The following is a 16,304-nucleotide window of genomic DNA, read 5'->3' on the forward strand; positions in this document are numbered from 1 at the left end:
CTGCACCTTCTCTCCTGCCCTCCATCTAAACTGCAACACTTCACTGTCTACCACTCCCACCACACTATCCCCCCCCCCCCCCCCCCCCCCCCCCCGTCCTCCTCCCCCTTACCCGCACCCAGTTGTCACTCCCATCATGCACTGCTGCTGCTGTTCACAGTGTGGTTTCAGCTCTCTGAGACTGTGGACGTGTGAGCAACTTGCACTTGTGTGAGTGTGTGTGTGTGCGTGTGCGTATGTGTGTCTACTGCTGACAAAGGCTTAATGGCCGAAAGCTTTAATTGTGTGAATCGTTTTGTTGTGCCTATTGCGACTCGGCATCTCCGCTATATGGTGAGTACCAACTTTCCATCTCTGGTATTGTTACACTCCATCCTGGATTTTCCATTGTTTGATTTAATTAGTTTATATTTGTATTTAAAGAAGAAAAAATTATGTGATACCTGGGAAGAAATTAAGTACTTTTGTCCGGATAACTGAGAATAAACAAATGGGTTGTTCCTGACAATGGGATCAACAACTCGTATTGGGATGCAGCGCATAAACTAACTATGTGCACTGTCCATCCTCTAACCTCGAGAGGAGAAGAATATGTTAGTCGAGAAACAGGAGTAACACATTTTTCGACAGCATTTATTTTAAACAATCCAGAAATAAATCCACCTGGGATGTCAGATAGAGTTGTGCGTCTAATTCCAGCACTTACCACAACTGGCGACCACCTATCTACAACATCGCAGTTCAAAAATGGCTCTGAGCACTATGGGACTTAACATCTTAGGTCATCAGTCCCCTAGAACTTTGAACTACTTAAACCTAACTAACCTAAAGACATCACACAACACCCAGCCATCACGAGGCAGAGAAAATCCCTGACCCCGCCGGGAATCGAACCCGGGAACCCGGGCGTGGGAAGCGAGAACGCTACCGCACGACCACGAAATGCGGGCAACATCGCAGTTAACCTCACCCATGGCTTCGGTGAGCTGTGTGAGAACAGGCTGAAAGTGATTTTATTGATTGAAGTTTCTTTTGTCAAGTTTATAGCACGCTTTAAGTTACGCAGTGCCTGCAGCTGACTAAAAATTCAATACAATTTAGTGCTGATAACACTGTATGCCAATCTTAACATTTAAGAAGGATGAAGTGTTCGAGGCTACCGATGCAACAAACACTGAAATTACACGTACGATAGATAATTCCTATGCTAGGCTAAGACCAGAACTAATTTCTAGTCTAAAAACAGAACAAAGTTCCAGTCTGAGAACAGACCTGACTTCTAACCCACTGAAAGAACTAACTTCTAGCCTAAAAACAGAACTAACTTCTAGCCTGGTAAATCATCATAGCACCTTCAACTAGGGAGTTAGATATAGACGTAATACAACAGTGTGATTTGGTTTGGAACAAAGTTAAGGAGCAGTTCCAAGAAATAGATAGTGATGTAAAATGAATTAAAGATTTTGTGAAATATACAAACAAAATAATGGTAGATGGACGATCGTGAGCAAATATTTTAGAAAATGTCAAAGAAACAGAGGTACTGACAACTGCTTTCAGAGATTTGAATTTGACAACTTTGGATTGATGAGTTACTGAAGGTTCATTAACTGGTTAACACATCTCAACCCACAGAAGGGGAGTTCTACACACTGTGGCATGAGCAGTGAAAATGGAGGATGAAATGGCTAAAAGGAAGTTCCGTGAAAGTAACTGCCATCTGGCACAACATATTGAAGAACCAAATGTAGAAGATAGTAATAATTTTCTGCGACTCACAGTGCGAACACTATCCACTTTCGATGTGGAAGGACGACCGGATGTGGAGTTGTCACAGGCCGATACTCTGCTCTGTCGAAAATATTTAAACGACACGTAGCACTGCGTGCAAGTTGTACAGTCCTCCTCGTATACTCGGCTACCTACTCAAAATGTCTCTGTGAAAGTTTTGCTAAGTTTGTAGCAGAATTTCACACACACACACGTTGATCTTCAAGCTCTTCCACTGCACTAATCCGGCGCAGGTTGTGCACATACTTACTTCGACTGCTGCGGTTTGCTCGCTAATTGTCCGAGCAACACGAGAAAAATGGCAGTTTATTTTCTATCTTTTTTTTCCTCTTGTTCATGTTTTGTTGCTGCAGGATTATTCTGCAGTAGTGGGATACAGTGATATCCTGGATCTCCCGTTTGTCTTGGGTTGTATAGACCCTGCTTTTACAGTGATCTCAGAATCAAACAGGATTTTTCAGTACCAAATTGGTTAAATGTTACTTCTTTAGGGTCCCGAGTTAAATATTTAGGCCCATTCATGACAAAAATGTAACGGTTTAGTTAGCACACAGTTTTGTAGTGACAGAATCCTACTAGGATTATCACTCGTCATAAAAATCTCAATCACGTCCAGATCGATCCTGTAACACCCGTAACATGGCTCGCCGCACCCTAACGCGTACGGAAGGGCACACTTGAGACTACCAAGCTAGCTCTTACAGCACCGAAACAGCTCAGCTGTTGACTCGACCGAATACATATATATCTACATTTACATCCATACTCCATATGCCACCTGACGGTGTGTGGCGGAGGGTACCATGAGTACCTCCATCGGTTCTCCCTTCTATTCCAGTCTCGTATTGTTCGTGGAAAGAAGGATTGTCGATATGCCTCTGTGTGGGCCTCTAATCTCTCTGATTTTATCCTCACGGGCTCTTCGCAAGATATACATAGGAGGGAGCAATATACTGCTCGACTCCTCGGTGTAGGTATGTTCTCGAAACTTTAACAAAAGCCCGTACCGAGCTACTGAGCGTCTCTCCTGCAGAGTCTTCCACTGGAGTTTATCCATCATCTCCGTAACGCTTTCGCGATTACTAAATGATCCTGTAATGAAGTGCGCTGCTCTCCGTTGGATCTTCTCTGTCTCTTCTATCGACCCTATCTGGTACAGATCCCACACTGCTGAGCAGTATTCAAGCAGCAGGCGAACAAGTATATTGTAACCTACTTCTTTTGTTTTCGGATTGCATTTCCTTAAGATTCTTCCAATGAATCTCAGTCTGGCATCTGTTTTACCGACGATCAACTTTAAATGATCATTCCATTTTAAATGAATCCTAATGCATACTCCTAGATAATTTTTGGAATTAACTGCTTCCAGTTTCTGAACTGCTATACTGTAGCAAAATGATATGGGATCTTTCTTTCTATGTATTCACAGCACATTACACTTGTCTACATATAGATTCAATTGCCATTCCCTGCACCACGTGTCAATTCGCTGCAGATCCTCCTGCATTTCAGTACAATTTTCCATCGTTACAACCTCTCGATATACCACAGTCTCAGTGAACTTCCGATGTCATCCAGAAGGTCATTTATGTATATTGTGAATAGCAATGGTCCTACGACACTCCCCTGCGGCACACCTGAAATCACTCTTACTTCGGAATACTTCTCTCCATTGAGAATGACATGCTGCATTCTGTTATCTAGGAACTCTTCAATCCAATCACACAATTGGTCTGATAGTCCATAAGCTCTTACGTTGTTCATTAAAGAACTGTGGGGAACTGTATCGAACGCCTCGCGGAAGTCGAGAAACATGGCATCTACCTGGGAACCCGTGTCTACGGCCCCGAGTCTCGTGGACGAATAGCGCGAGCTGGGTTTCACACGACCGTCTTTTTCGAAACCGATGCTGATTGCTACAGATACGGTCGTGAACCCTCCACCTGCCACAGACGGCACGGCACGCCTCGGTGCAGATCGCAGTCGCGGGTACCTGCCAAGTGGGCGAAGAGGGCCGAGGTGTGGTCCGCGTCGTACAGCAGTAGAAGCAGCGCCGCCGCAGCCGGTGTCGAGCCAGTGGGGGAGAGCAGCAGCGACACGCCCTGCCCCCAGGGCAGCACCCGCACCTCCCGCAGCTGCCGCAGCGGCCACGCGTCTGCTGGCACCAGCCACCGCCGCGGCTCGTCACTGCAACACAAACCGAGAGATGTAATGTGGCGCAGACCACTACGACTATGTGTGTGTGTGTGTGTGTGTGTGTGTGTGTGTGTGTGTGTGTGTGTGTGTGTGAGAGAGAGAGAGAGAGAGAGAGAGAGAGAGAGAGAGAGACTTCTCTGCTGAGGAAAGTGATACTGTGCATTATCACACAATAAGGTACAATACAATTTGTGTACAATGATGTTTTTCACATCTGTACTTGTATCTTAAATGATATTTACATTACATTCTCATACGTATAGTCAGGAGAAACAGAACACTTTGAAAAACTAGAGATACTCTACCGTATCTTCCTTCATCGTCGTTGCTGTGAGGCACCGTTATATCGAGTGGAAAGGCGCGTTGATCTTAGAGCACGAGATATGGTAACCTTAAGTCACTGACAACACATGACGGTCACGCTAGCATCTGATTCCAAAATAGCTGCAGTAGTTAGGATCTACAAACTAGCCCCTCTTGACCAGGTCCCCAAAACTGAACTCTTAACGAGATGCCTTCAAAGCAAATTGTCGTAACGATTGTCTATAAAGGCTTCGTACAATGGTAAGAAATGTTACAGTTTATGGAATAATAACAGATATGACCCAACTGTCTTGTTTCTTCTGTTTTATTTAACCTAACTTTGTTCACAGTTTTATTTTGCATTCACCACTCATTCACCCTAACTCCCAAGTTCCATAGAAACCCTTTAATGGACAGTTTCGGTTGCTCGACACCAACTGTCAATGATAATGATACAGTATTTTGTAACTGACTCTTCTATTTTAGCCACCACCTCAAGGTGTTTCAAAGATGTAAAGACGAATCCTACAGAATACAAATCCTATAAAAATTCTTATATGACTATGATTTCAGTAGAACAGTGTTTCAAAAAAATGGGACATTAGAATGAAGAAGAAAAAAATTGGATCCTACATCTCACGGCTCAACGTGCAACTCTTCCACCCCAAGTAGTTTTAGAAAATGTTAAAGTGGAATTTTTCCCTCCAAATTATACCAGTGTCTTAATGCCACTTGATTTGGCCATTATTGTAAATTTGAAAATGCTCTGGTTCAATATTTGATAGCACTGACTAATGCAGTACATGAACATCTCTCCATTAACTCACTACAGGCCACGTGATTTATTTGGGCTTCATAGCAGTTGGTGTCATAGTTTGCAATCAACAACTGTTTCTGAAAAGCTGGTGCCTTACTGCAAGATACTGCTGCTGCTGCTGCTGATGATGATGATGACAGTGGTGATGCTAAAGTCATGTCTGGTAATGAGCTACCTCTACTGGAGGGTGTGTGGTGTTACAGGGTGAGGAGATTATTGCTGACGCGGTTGACCAGCTTCAAGTGACAGTGACAGATATGGAGATGACAACTTGCATCATGAAACACCTAAAGTGAGAGAAGTGTTAAATGCAATCGATGTGTGCAGGAATTACACCAGTGCGAAAGGTTACACTGAAAAAGCTCTGAATTCATTAATAAGTTTGAAAATGAGGTGTACCCACTTAAGGCACAAAAAGTAAAACAAGTGAAAGTATCAGACTCCTTAATGCAGGTTCAAGTCCAAAATGACTTTTCTTTTAATATTGAACTCTATATTCATCATTTGTAATGTTTACACATGTAAGCCCATTGTATGTGCCCCCCTCCCCCTCCCCTGGTGAAATGTGAAAATATGATGTGTTGCTACTCACCATATAGCAGAGATGCCGAATTGCAGATAGGTAACTCAGCACCTCCGCTATATGGTGAGTAGCAGCTTTCCTTCTCATAATATTGTACATTTCATCCTGGATATTCCATTGTTTGAAAATATGATATGTATTACTGTATTGATACCTGACTTCTAAGTTACATGTAATCTTTTCTCTTCCTCTTGTTATACATGTAATTCAAGTTCAGCTGTACATTTAATTGTCCATATGTCTTCTACTGTTCTGGCATAAGAATCTGTGCAATTATGGAGCGGTGTAACAATCTCAAAACTATTAAAAAGATGAATTGAAATGCTTTGGGAGATTTGAAAGCAGAAAAAAAATTTATTTACTGTTTGTAATAGGAAACCTCTTATATGTAAAACAGTGATGTTTTTTTATTTTTTTTTCACTGAGTATTTATCTTATGCTGTGTCTGTGAGCCAGAATTGCAAATAGTAAATATTTTTGATATGGCTTACTTCAACAATGGTCTGTAATTTGTATTATTGCCATTTGGAATTAATTGGAGATAAACAGATTTGAAATTACTATAATGTTGGGGAACTTACGTGCATTTAGAAAAATACATTTAAATTTTTATGCAAATGAAATTCAGACTGAGAAAATGTTACTATACTCAGCGGGTGCAATGTCGAAACATCTAGTGTCTTAAAAAATGAAAAAAAAGTTTAAGGACAATGAAAATGTAAGAATTTTGTACGTTGTGTTGGTTTAATCATTACTGTAATGTCATTGTGAGAAAAAGGTATAACAGAGAGGCATTTTAAAACCGATCCAAAGTAAATGCTTACATAAAATACATGAAAGATCAGTTAGGGTGAAAAATTTATTTTTCTTGGTTTGAAATGCATGTTGCACTATTGTGGATAGAATTTGAGAATCATAATTCAGACCAGTTTTTCTATTGATGGTATTTACATTGAGATGAAGTTTTGCGAGTCACGATGATGAAGATTTACAATGTCGTGAAGTATAACGATTCTGCGACGGTTGAGGTTTATGCTGTGATACATGTAAGGATTCCACAGCTATGATGATGTTATTGTTATGGAAATGGAATGTTAGGGACTATCTGGTACTCTGTTTTGTAATGCACTGTACTTCTGTTTTGATGGCACACTGTATAAAATTCTAAGAAATGACTACAGGGAATTCAGGTAAATACATGATGATGAACATGTTAGACATATTACTGAAATTATGAAGTATGATCTGGGTCTGGTTTGTTGGTAATATCTGAATATTTATTAACAACTGTATGATTATATAGCACCGGCACGAGAAAGAGTTAATCTTGACAGGAAATGGCTTTCATGTACTAAATGTGCTTTTGCTGACTATAAGGTATCTTACAAAAAGCTGCATATCTGTCTGACTACAATGGAATAGGACTGATTGTTACTCACCATAGAGATGACGCTTTCAGTTGCAGACAGGCACAACGAAAAGATACGTGGAGCTATCGGCCGAAGCCTTCTTCGGCACAGAAAACATCACACGTTCACACAAGCAAGCACACCTCACGCTTACTGGGCTGCCGCCACTGAATGCGACTGCCCTGCGAATAGCAATCTAGAGTGTATCAGAAGAAAATATACCTCTAATTCCAATCTTTGATAAGAAAATTTTATTTTCAGTGAAGTTATTAAAACAGATATTAATGCTTCACCAATAGTCCCGAATGTCCACCTCGTTAGGACAATATCAATAAGCAGTTGAGATTACGGCTGTTACTGAAAGTTATGTTCCGAAATTTCTCCCTTTCTACAAATTTATGTATGTTGGAATGAGCCAAACCTTTATAGTTACAAAAAGAGAACATACAATCAGAGATATCGAAAGCAACAGATACGATGATTTGTACAATGTCTGACCGCTTTTTGCACTAAATCTACTTGTCAACTGAGTAAGTTATTTTTGGCCGCCTGTATGAAAAACACACTGTAGGGATCATATCGAGTATTGGACACATTTTATGTTGTGCAAATTATTATATATTCAAGTTGCATTCAGTCGAAGTATCTTAGAAGTCCCCATATCACTACAAACATCAAGTAATGTGAGAATAGAGATGCTGTGTATTGTATGTAAGAGAAAAATTACAAACACTAAAACCACTCAGAATTCTTCGGCAGGCTGAGCTTTAGTAGGAACTGAAATATCAAAGCAGCATTTGAACATGTACCAGCTTTTGCATGGGGCTACGAGTACCGACAACAGCGTACCATAAAGTGGTCACCTACGAATGCATGAAAAGAACCTGCTACAGGTGACTGAGCACACGTCGTGTGGTTATCAGTGATGTGCAAATACTTTACATCGTGTAATGTCATTAATGTACAACCCTGTGCTGACGATTGCAAGCAATCTGTTTTATTCCACATTTTGTATACTAAATTTTCTTTTTTCCTACTTGTGAACCGGCAAAGATTGTTTCTGGGTGACATACTGCGCGTGCCACTAAAATGTCACTTAGGTGAGAAATTTTCTGGATACAATTTTTCTGAAGAAACAGTCAAAACCAGTAGTTAGGTGTGACCCGTGTGTACAGAAATGAGGAATACGAAGTCAGTTCCTAAATACCTCGACTACCAATGCACAATTACAGATTACGCTCTCGAGTCAGCTGCACTTTGCCGAAGATTTTGCGGAAGCCGGGCTGCATTAAATGAGGCACAAGGAAGGTAAAGTATTGACAGTACTGAGGAAAATGGCCACCACTTTTAAGAATGCCCAGCAGATTGGAATGTGGCGATCACCTGTCACGAGTCTCAATCCGACAGAGTTCGACATTTTATTCACAGACTGTCTGTGCCTGCAGTTACCACTGCAGCCAAAAATTATTAATGCCATATCAAAAACATTCTTTTTCAGGAACCGTACATTCATTATCTTTGTCTAGTATTGTAGTGTCTTCACTCGTTTTCCATTTCTAAATGTTCTCGTACGATACACTCAATGCCGTGACTTCCAAATCCACAGGTAGTATTGTCAAAGCGTTACAACTTCGTCACGGCTGCCGACATTTAGGACAGCTGACGATCACAGAGTGAGAAGCGACACAAACTTACCTCTCCTGTCTCGTAATGTAGAGAAGGTAGACCTTGTGCGTTGATAGGACCACGAGTGCAGGTTTCGGTTGTGTCAAGTTCTTGCAGAGCACGTGACCCTGAAACGTGAAGGAAATATCAGGTACGTGAAGTACAGTGTAACCAGCAAACTAGGGTTGACTCTGAAAGAGAAGAGTATTTGAGTGGCTCAAAGGTATCCACTCCTACAATGTAAGATTCTGATCCAGAACGAGCATGAACCGAGACGTCACTCAAAAACGTGTCGAAAGGCTCAGTCTAATCAGTTTGTACATCTAAACGCAGCTCTCGCGTATCACCTCTTACACCCCGGAGATGACTCTGCTTGCTTGTGGCTAATTTCAATTACTCTCACTCGATACACAGCTACCTTTGGATTTCTCTTTAACACTATGTACTATAAAAGAATATTACTGATATAAATATAATACAATATTAGTGATCCACAAGGAAGATTTCTGAATATAATTCATAAATATTTCATAGAAACTCTCTGAATTACAAAGAATTGAAGCGAAGTTGTGAAAAGGACCCTATTGCCACCTAGCAAACAGCCACCGTAACTCACAACAGCTGCAGTTCATTCAAAATTAAGGAAGTGAGGCCAGAGTCACACTCGATGCGGAGGTCCAGTAGCAGAGCGTGTGGCTGGAGACCGAGAGGCCGCGGGATCAAATCCCAGCAGTCACTTTCTCTCACTCTGGTTATCACTCTGCCATTCACCTTCAATTCAACAGTTTCCTGCTACTGATTAGATTAGATTCCCTCTTGAATAGTGAAGATCATCCTTTCTCCTAGTATTGTAGTTATGCACACTGCTATTACTTTTGAATTGGGTTTGGTTGTTAATAACAAATTTCATAAGAGAGTATATATACTGAGAAGCTACTGTAAATATCCCTAGATCGTTAAATAAATGTCTGCAGGATGATCTTGGGAGGACTCCAGCTATTATTCTGACTACACGCTTTTGTGCAACAAATATGTTATTCCTCAGTGATGAATTACCCCAAAATATGTTGCCATATGCAAGCAATGAATGAAAATAGGCATAGTAAGCTAATTTACTAATATGTTTATCACCAAAATTTGCAATTACCCTTATTGCATAAGTAGCTGAACTCAAACGTTTCAGCAGATCATCAATATGTTTCTTCCAATTTAATCTCTCATCAATGGACACACCTAAAATTTTTGAATATTCTACCTTAGCTATATGCTTCTGATTAAGGTCTATATTTATTAATGGCGTTACTGTACATAATTGTATGTACTGTGTTTTTTCAAAATTCAATGAGAGTCCATGTACAAGGAACCACTTAGTAATTTTCTGAAAGACATTACTGACAATTTCATGAGTTAATTCTTGTTTGTCAGCTAGGATTACTGTACTTGTATCATCAGCAAAGAGAACTAACTTTGCCTCTTCATGAATATAGAATGGCAAGTCATTAATATATATTAAGAACAACAAAGGACCCAAGACCGATCGTTGTGAAACCCCATTCTTGATAGTTCCCCAGTTTGAAAAATGTGCTGATCTTTGCATATTATGAGAACTGCTTATTTCAACTTTCTGCACTCTTCCAGTTAGGTATGAATTAAACCATTTGTGCACTGTCCCACTTATGCCACAATACTTGAGGAAATTTGTGTAGCAAAAGAAAGATGTGAACAATAAATGTGGTGTTTCATTTTTTATCCTACAGGCACAATTCTTTGCATGGTACGGTGAAGAAGTCTACCATAAAGAGTCCACAACAAACAATTGCAGTAGTGAGTCTTGATATGGCATCACAGTGCGTACTAAGATTGACAAGGGGTGTGCTACGACACTAGCTAAGCATGTACATTGCATGCGTTTTTCTTATGTGTCTTTTACCGTGCCACCTCAGCCACTCTCCGGCGCGCGCGCACACACACACACACACACACACACACACACACACACACACACACACACACACACACACTCTCTCTCTCTCTCTCTCTCTCTCTCTCAATTCAGCAATTCAGATCTGTTGAAAACATAGCACTTATCTCACAATGTGCTCCTGTCATTGCTACAATATGTCACTCCAAATGCCAATTCAATATGTAACACACAACATTTGTGTGTCTGGATAAATTTCCTGCCATTCCATTTGCTGCTTAAACAGCATAGTTACGCAAAAGTGATGATACCGAGTTACTTAATGTTGTTATCTGAAATTTATTTGTAACTCTACGAAATAGCCCACAAATGTAATAGACTGTCCCATACAATTCCTCTGGCCGTAGATCCATCTGGAGCAGAGCCGGGTTGCTATTCAGATTGTGTAATTGGGCAGTTCTGAGCAGATAGAAGAGGGTGACAGTCTTAAATTCCTAGGATTACAACTTGATAATAAATTCAGTTGGGAGGAGCACACCACAGAACTGCAGAAACGCCTTAACAAATCTGTATTTGCAATTCAAGTGTTAGCAAGCATACTTTCACTCCATAATGTCATATGGTATAATATTTTGGGGTAACTCTTCAAGTCAAACAAAAGTTTTCAGAGCCCAAAAGCGTGTAATACGTATTATTTGTGGAGTAAATTCATGGATGTCCTGCAGAAACTTCTTCAAAGAACTGGGTATACTATCTACTGCCTCTCAGCATATTTACTCCTTAATGAAATTTGTCCTAAATAATATATCTCTTTTTCGAACAAACAGCTCAGTTCATACATACCAGACCAGAAACAAAAATGATCTGCACAAGGACTTAAAAGCACTTACTTTAGTTCAAAAAGGGGTCCACTACTCAGGGACACTCATCTTCAATAATCTGCCACCAAACATAAAAAATTTAGTTACAAATAAAGATCAGTTTAAAAGAAGCCTGAAAGACTTACTAGTGGCCATCTCCTTCTACTCCATTGATGAAATTTTTAATAGAAACAAATGATGTACTGTATATATTCATACTATTAGTATTGTTATTTCAACTTAAAAAAAGAAATTGACATGTTCCACATCCACGAGGATCCCCTCAGCACGGATCTATGGAACAAAAAAATAATCTAATCTAATCTGTCACAAGTTCGACACTAGTGTGTCAAAGATGAACTCTGCAGTATAAGTACATCTTCCTTAAAACAGTGAAAATTGTGAAGCATTGCAGGGCACACTTTCTGCACAAAGTAGCCAACAGCGATGTACAGCGTGCCGCATCGCGACCTCCAAACTGTGGACCAGTTCTGTGACGTTCGAGAAATTACACGCTCGGTTACCGTTACTGTCGTGAGTGACCGCACCCAACTTACTCCCCCATCTGAGGCTCGGCACCGGCTAAGACCAGCCCGGCGGTACAGAACGGCTCCCTTTACAGACTCGGACGCAGACACGTACCTTGACGAGTGTAGTGAGCTCCTCGTCCCGATGCTGGAAGACGCTGACGTAAAGGTGCAGTTTGATGCGGTGGTCTGCCCAGCCGAAGTCCACGTACGAATACTGCGGCACGTCCGACAGCGGGACGCCAGGCCGGGGTGTCGCGTCCGGCCGTGGCGCCGCTCGCCGCGGCGCACCTGCCGACGACAGAGCTGTGAGATCGGAGGAAAGTACCTGCTCTGTAAGCTGAAAAGACTTCAACTGTGTAAGAAGAAAGTGAAGTTATTTAGTTTGATCACACGAGATAGCTCGACAGGAAATGCTCGGAAGGTACACTGTCTGTAACCTTGCAAGTGAGCTGCACTCGTGTTGTGGGAAGCTGCCTTTCCCAGAAGAACACTTTGACGGCGGTACAAGCTCACTCAGAATCGTAGTCCCCTCTATCGGTGTAGAACAGTGTGCAGAAATTAACGTGCATTCTGTTCTTATGTAATTCTTTAATTTGTATTACAAGCAACACATATCTGTATACGACACACATTGTGGAAAATAAACACCTCCCCCACTAGGAGTGTCTGTGTACTTTGTTGCTGGTAACTCGTAAGGCAAGTTGTGGATAGGTCAGCTGCTCCTTGTTGCTCTCCATGAGGTAGAGTGGTAGAGAGATCGAGGAATAGCCTGCTAGCTCTTCATTCCGGAGATGTGTGAAGCCCAAAAGTGTACAACCACAATTATCTTTTCACTCTGTTACAACCTGAGAATACAATTTATCCCTAAATACAGTTCTACTGCTCGTAGATGTGGTACACACATTTAATATTTGTTCTTAATCCACTTCCTTTAAGAATATACATCAATTTCATAACATTAAAACACTATTTTCAGCAATCCGAGATTTTTCCATCCTTTGTAACACAGAAACTATTAGTTCTTGTGGAAAAATGAAGAGGACCTTTTTTGTATGAAATTTAATGTAGCTTAATTTTGTATTGGGAATCATTTTCACTAGAAGTAACAGTTTTCGAGGTATTCAAGAAAAACCTAAAAAATTGACTTTTACATGCCCCTCCCCCTCCCATACCCATCCCTACTGTCAAACCTGTTGATGTGAGACTACCCTCTACCACACTATGAAAATTTGAACTACACTGATTTGTTCCCCTAATTTTCCTTCACTGCCTGAACTACATTGGACAGGCAGAACGATAGAGGAGAAATACGTTTACTGACATATTACTGATGGGCTGCAGAGTCACTGTGCCTGCACATTTACTTCCTCAATGGCACAGAGCCAGGAAGCTAAAAACTTACAGCTATTATCTCGATAGAAATCAAATTTCTTGTTAGAAATCTCGAGCACTACTCCTCGGAGATTCCTCCTACAGCTGTCGCATTCTTCAGCTACCACACGTATGTCGTCGAAGTGACATCTGGGCCGTAGTTCTCCGTATTGAGAATGTATTACAGGGCTGGTTTTGAAAACTAAGTTACTTTTTAGTGCAGCGTCAGTATTTGCGCACGCGGCATTGCTGCTGTTACACCTGCATTCTCAGATTAAGTAAGCATCAAGCTGTGAATGTACGTATCTTGTTCTTTCGCACGTTCTCTCATTACGGCCTTAAAATGTGCGTGCTGTAATAAAAAAAATCCCTCAAAATGTGTGCAGTAATAAAATTCATTTCCCTGCAAAAACATTTCGACGGAAGACGACTCTTATCAACTGTATTGATTCTAAATATTATTAGTCAAGGTATTGTGTGGCAATGGGTCCAATTTCTTAAAACTAATAGAACAAACATTCATGATAAAGAGAGGAATTGTAAGCTTTCCGTTGTGGGCAACGATCTTGTTAGCACAACCGATCAAACAGCTCGTGCATATCAAAGACTTGTCATCTCTGAACTGTGAAGAAACTTAAGCAAGCCATTTCAAACGAATGTGGTAGTATGCTGATATTCAGTATTGTGTTTTTGCATCCAACATTCATCTTCACTGCGCCTGAAAAACTCTAGAGAATTTAAAGCAATTAAAAAGAGACATTTCTGATCCCCCTACACACACACACACACACACACACACACACACACACACACACACACACAGAGTCCATACTTGGTGTCAAGTTGATTTCCCTTTCTTAGCTCGCATGAAGAAGCGGATTGCATTGCAGAACTTTGATTAAGTCGACAAACTTTGAAATGGAGAGAAAGACTGGCTCCACATTAAGGCAGCAGAAATTTATGAAGAAGGAATTTGTAAATTAGTGAAACACTATGGCAAATGCTTAAATTTAAATGGTGACTGTTGAAATATTGTAAAATGCCGAAGTTTTAAGGAGTATCTAGCGACTTTTTTTTCTATCCAAGTTGTTTGTTTACAACCCAACGGTGGTTACTTTCCGAACCACCGTTGTAAAGAGGACGAATGACAGATTTGGCATTCAGAACTTTTACTGAGACACAATTTCAACAATATACACACACTAACTGAGGAATTTATAGCAGGGAAGTTCAAGGAGCAGCTGAGATTTCTAAGAATGTATGTCATTTAAATAGAGATGGCGGCTATAGGCACCCAGCTTCACACCATCGAGGAATAAATATGCAGTCAAAGTTTGTGTAGAATACAAACGATGGGGAAGCCGCCACTGTGGCATGACAATAATATTTTGGTAAACATCCCTCTCCTCTCACCATGCCTGTTCCTCTGTCTGTACAATGATGATGTCCTACCAGTGTTGCTGTTGTTGTGGACTTCAGTCCAAAGATGGTTTGATGCAGCTCTTCATGCTATTCACTTAATCGCAGCACCTAGTGAGGTAATGCCATATATTCATATATATTTCCCAACGAATTCACGTGTGTTTTCCACGCATATGTTACGTGTTCTGTGGTGTCCTGTCGATTGTTTACCATCGATTTTGGCGCTAGTACTTTGGTTTTAGCTTGTTTATCTTCTTTTTACTCACAATGACGAGTGATGAGGGAGCAAAACTTCGAAAAATGATTGAAGAAGTATTTGCTGAACCTACTGATGATGGTTTTTCGGATTTCAATAGTGACAGTGATTACAAAATGGCGGAAAATAACAATAGTCCAGGTAAGCCTAACATCTTACTAAATCAATGCAGAAGAAGACAGTTCATGTTGCGATTTGTTCTGTTACGTTCTTTATTATTTCAGAGACAGATTTGTCATCAGATGAAGGTGAGCCACCGCCTGTGGTACCCCCCCCCCCCCCCCCCCCCTCCCCACTTATCATTGAAAGGGGCCAAGATTGAGTGACATTTCACAGGATGACTGGACTATGTGGACACAGTGTTCAGCTAGCCGAAGAACTGGCTAGAGCCAACATTGATCTTGTCCAACGCTCTCAAAGAGGGTAAACTCAAAAAGGGTGAACCTATATTTCGCCGCAAGAACGATGTACTAGCATTGCGATGGAAAGACAAGAGGGATGTGTGGATTGTGTGGATGATAAGTACCAGGCACAAGTCCTCTATGTTGCCTGCTGCTACAAGAGAAGGCAATGAGAAGTTGAAACCAGTGACAGTGCTGGATTACAACAAACATAAAGCTGGTGTAGACCTCTTTGATCAGCGTCTTTCATATGGAGCACTTGATCACAAAACAGTGAAGTGGTGTAGAAAGCTTGCCTTCCACTGCATAATTATGGCAGTTTCCAATGGTTGTATTTTGCACAATTGCATCAATGAGAAGAAACTGAGCACTTCTAAGTTTATACAGGAGGACTTTTATTTTTGCAACATCAAGGAGAAACCACATCACTTCTTGGAAACAGTATATGCCCCATACACATGACTGTTAACCCATGTAAAGTTGAAACCTTAAAGTTTTAAACCATACCTGTAGTTTTTATGTATCTCTAACTAAACATCCTTTACAGCTATTTAAAGTCTGTTGAAAATAGAAAAAATCAGCCAGCACACAGGGAGTGGCATGCACTTAAGGGCTTAGCATGGTAAGTGTTAACCAGTCTCCAATGAGAAGTCATACGGTCAGTATTGCCTCGCGTGTTCCTACATTTCTTCGGAATCCAAACTGATCATCCTCGAGATTGACCTCTACCAGTTTTTCCACTCTTCTGTAAAGGATTTGTGTTAGTGACTTATTAAACT

General features: G+C 40.9%; 1 protein-coding gene across 2 annotated transcripts in view; it reads right to left on the reverse strand.

Moving 5' to 3' along the window:
- The window catches only part of LOC126293698 (serine/threonine-protein kinase 11-interacting protein), a 182,219-nt gene that overhangs the window by 27,585 nt on the left and 138,330 nt on the right, over positions 1-16,304 (reverse strand). Inside the window, exons 16-18 of one of the 2 annotated variants that reach the window (XM_049987004.1) lie at positions 12,188-12,378; positions 8,795-8,892; positions 3,785-3,978 (exon numbers count right to left, since the gene is read on the reverse strand). In XM_049987004.1, coding sequence (XP_049842961.1) covers positions 3,785-3,978; positions 8,795-8,892; positions 12,188-12,378 — 483 coding nt within the window. The remainder of the gene's footprint in view (positions 1-3,784; positions 3,979-8,794; positions 8,893-12,187; positions 12,379-16,304) is intronic. The other variant, XM_049987003.1, reaches the window with a different exon arrangement.

Source organism: Schistocerca gregaria, chromosome 10, assembly GCF_023897955.1.
Source record: "Schistocerca gregaria isolate iqSchGreg1 chromosome 10, iqSchGreg1.2, whole genome shotgun sequence".
Lineage (NCBI taxonomy): Eukaryota > Metazoa > Arthropoda > Insecta > Orthoptera > Acrididae > Schistocerca > Schistocerca gregaria.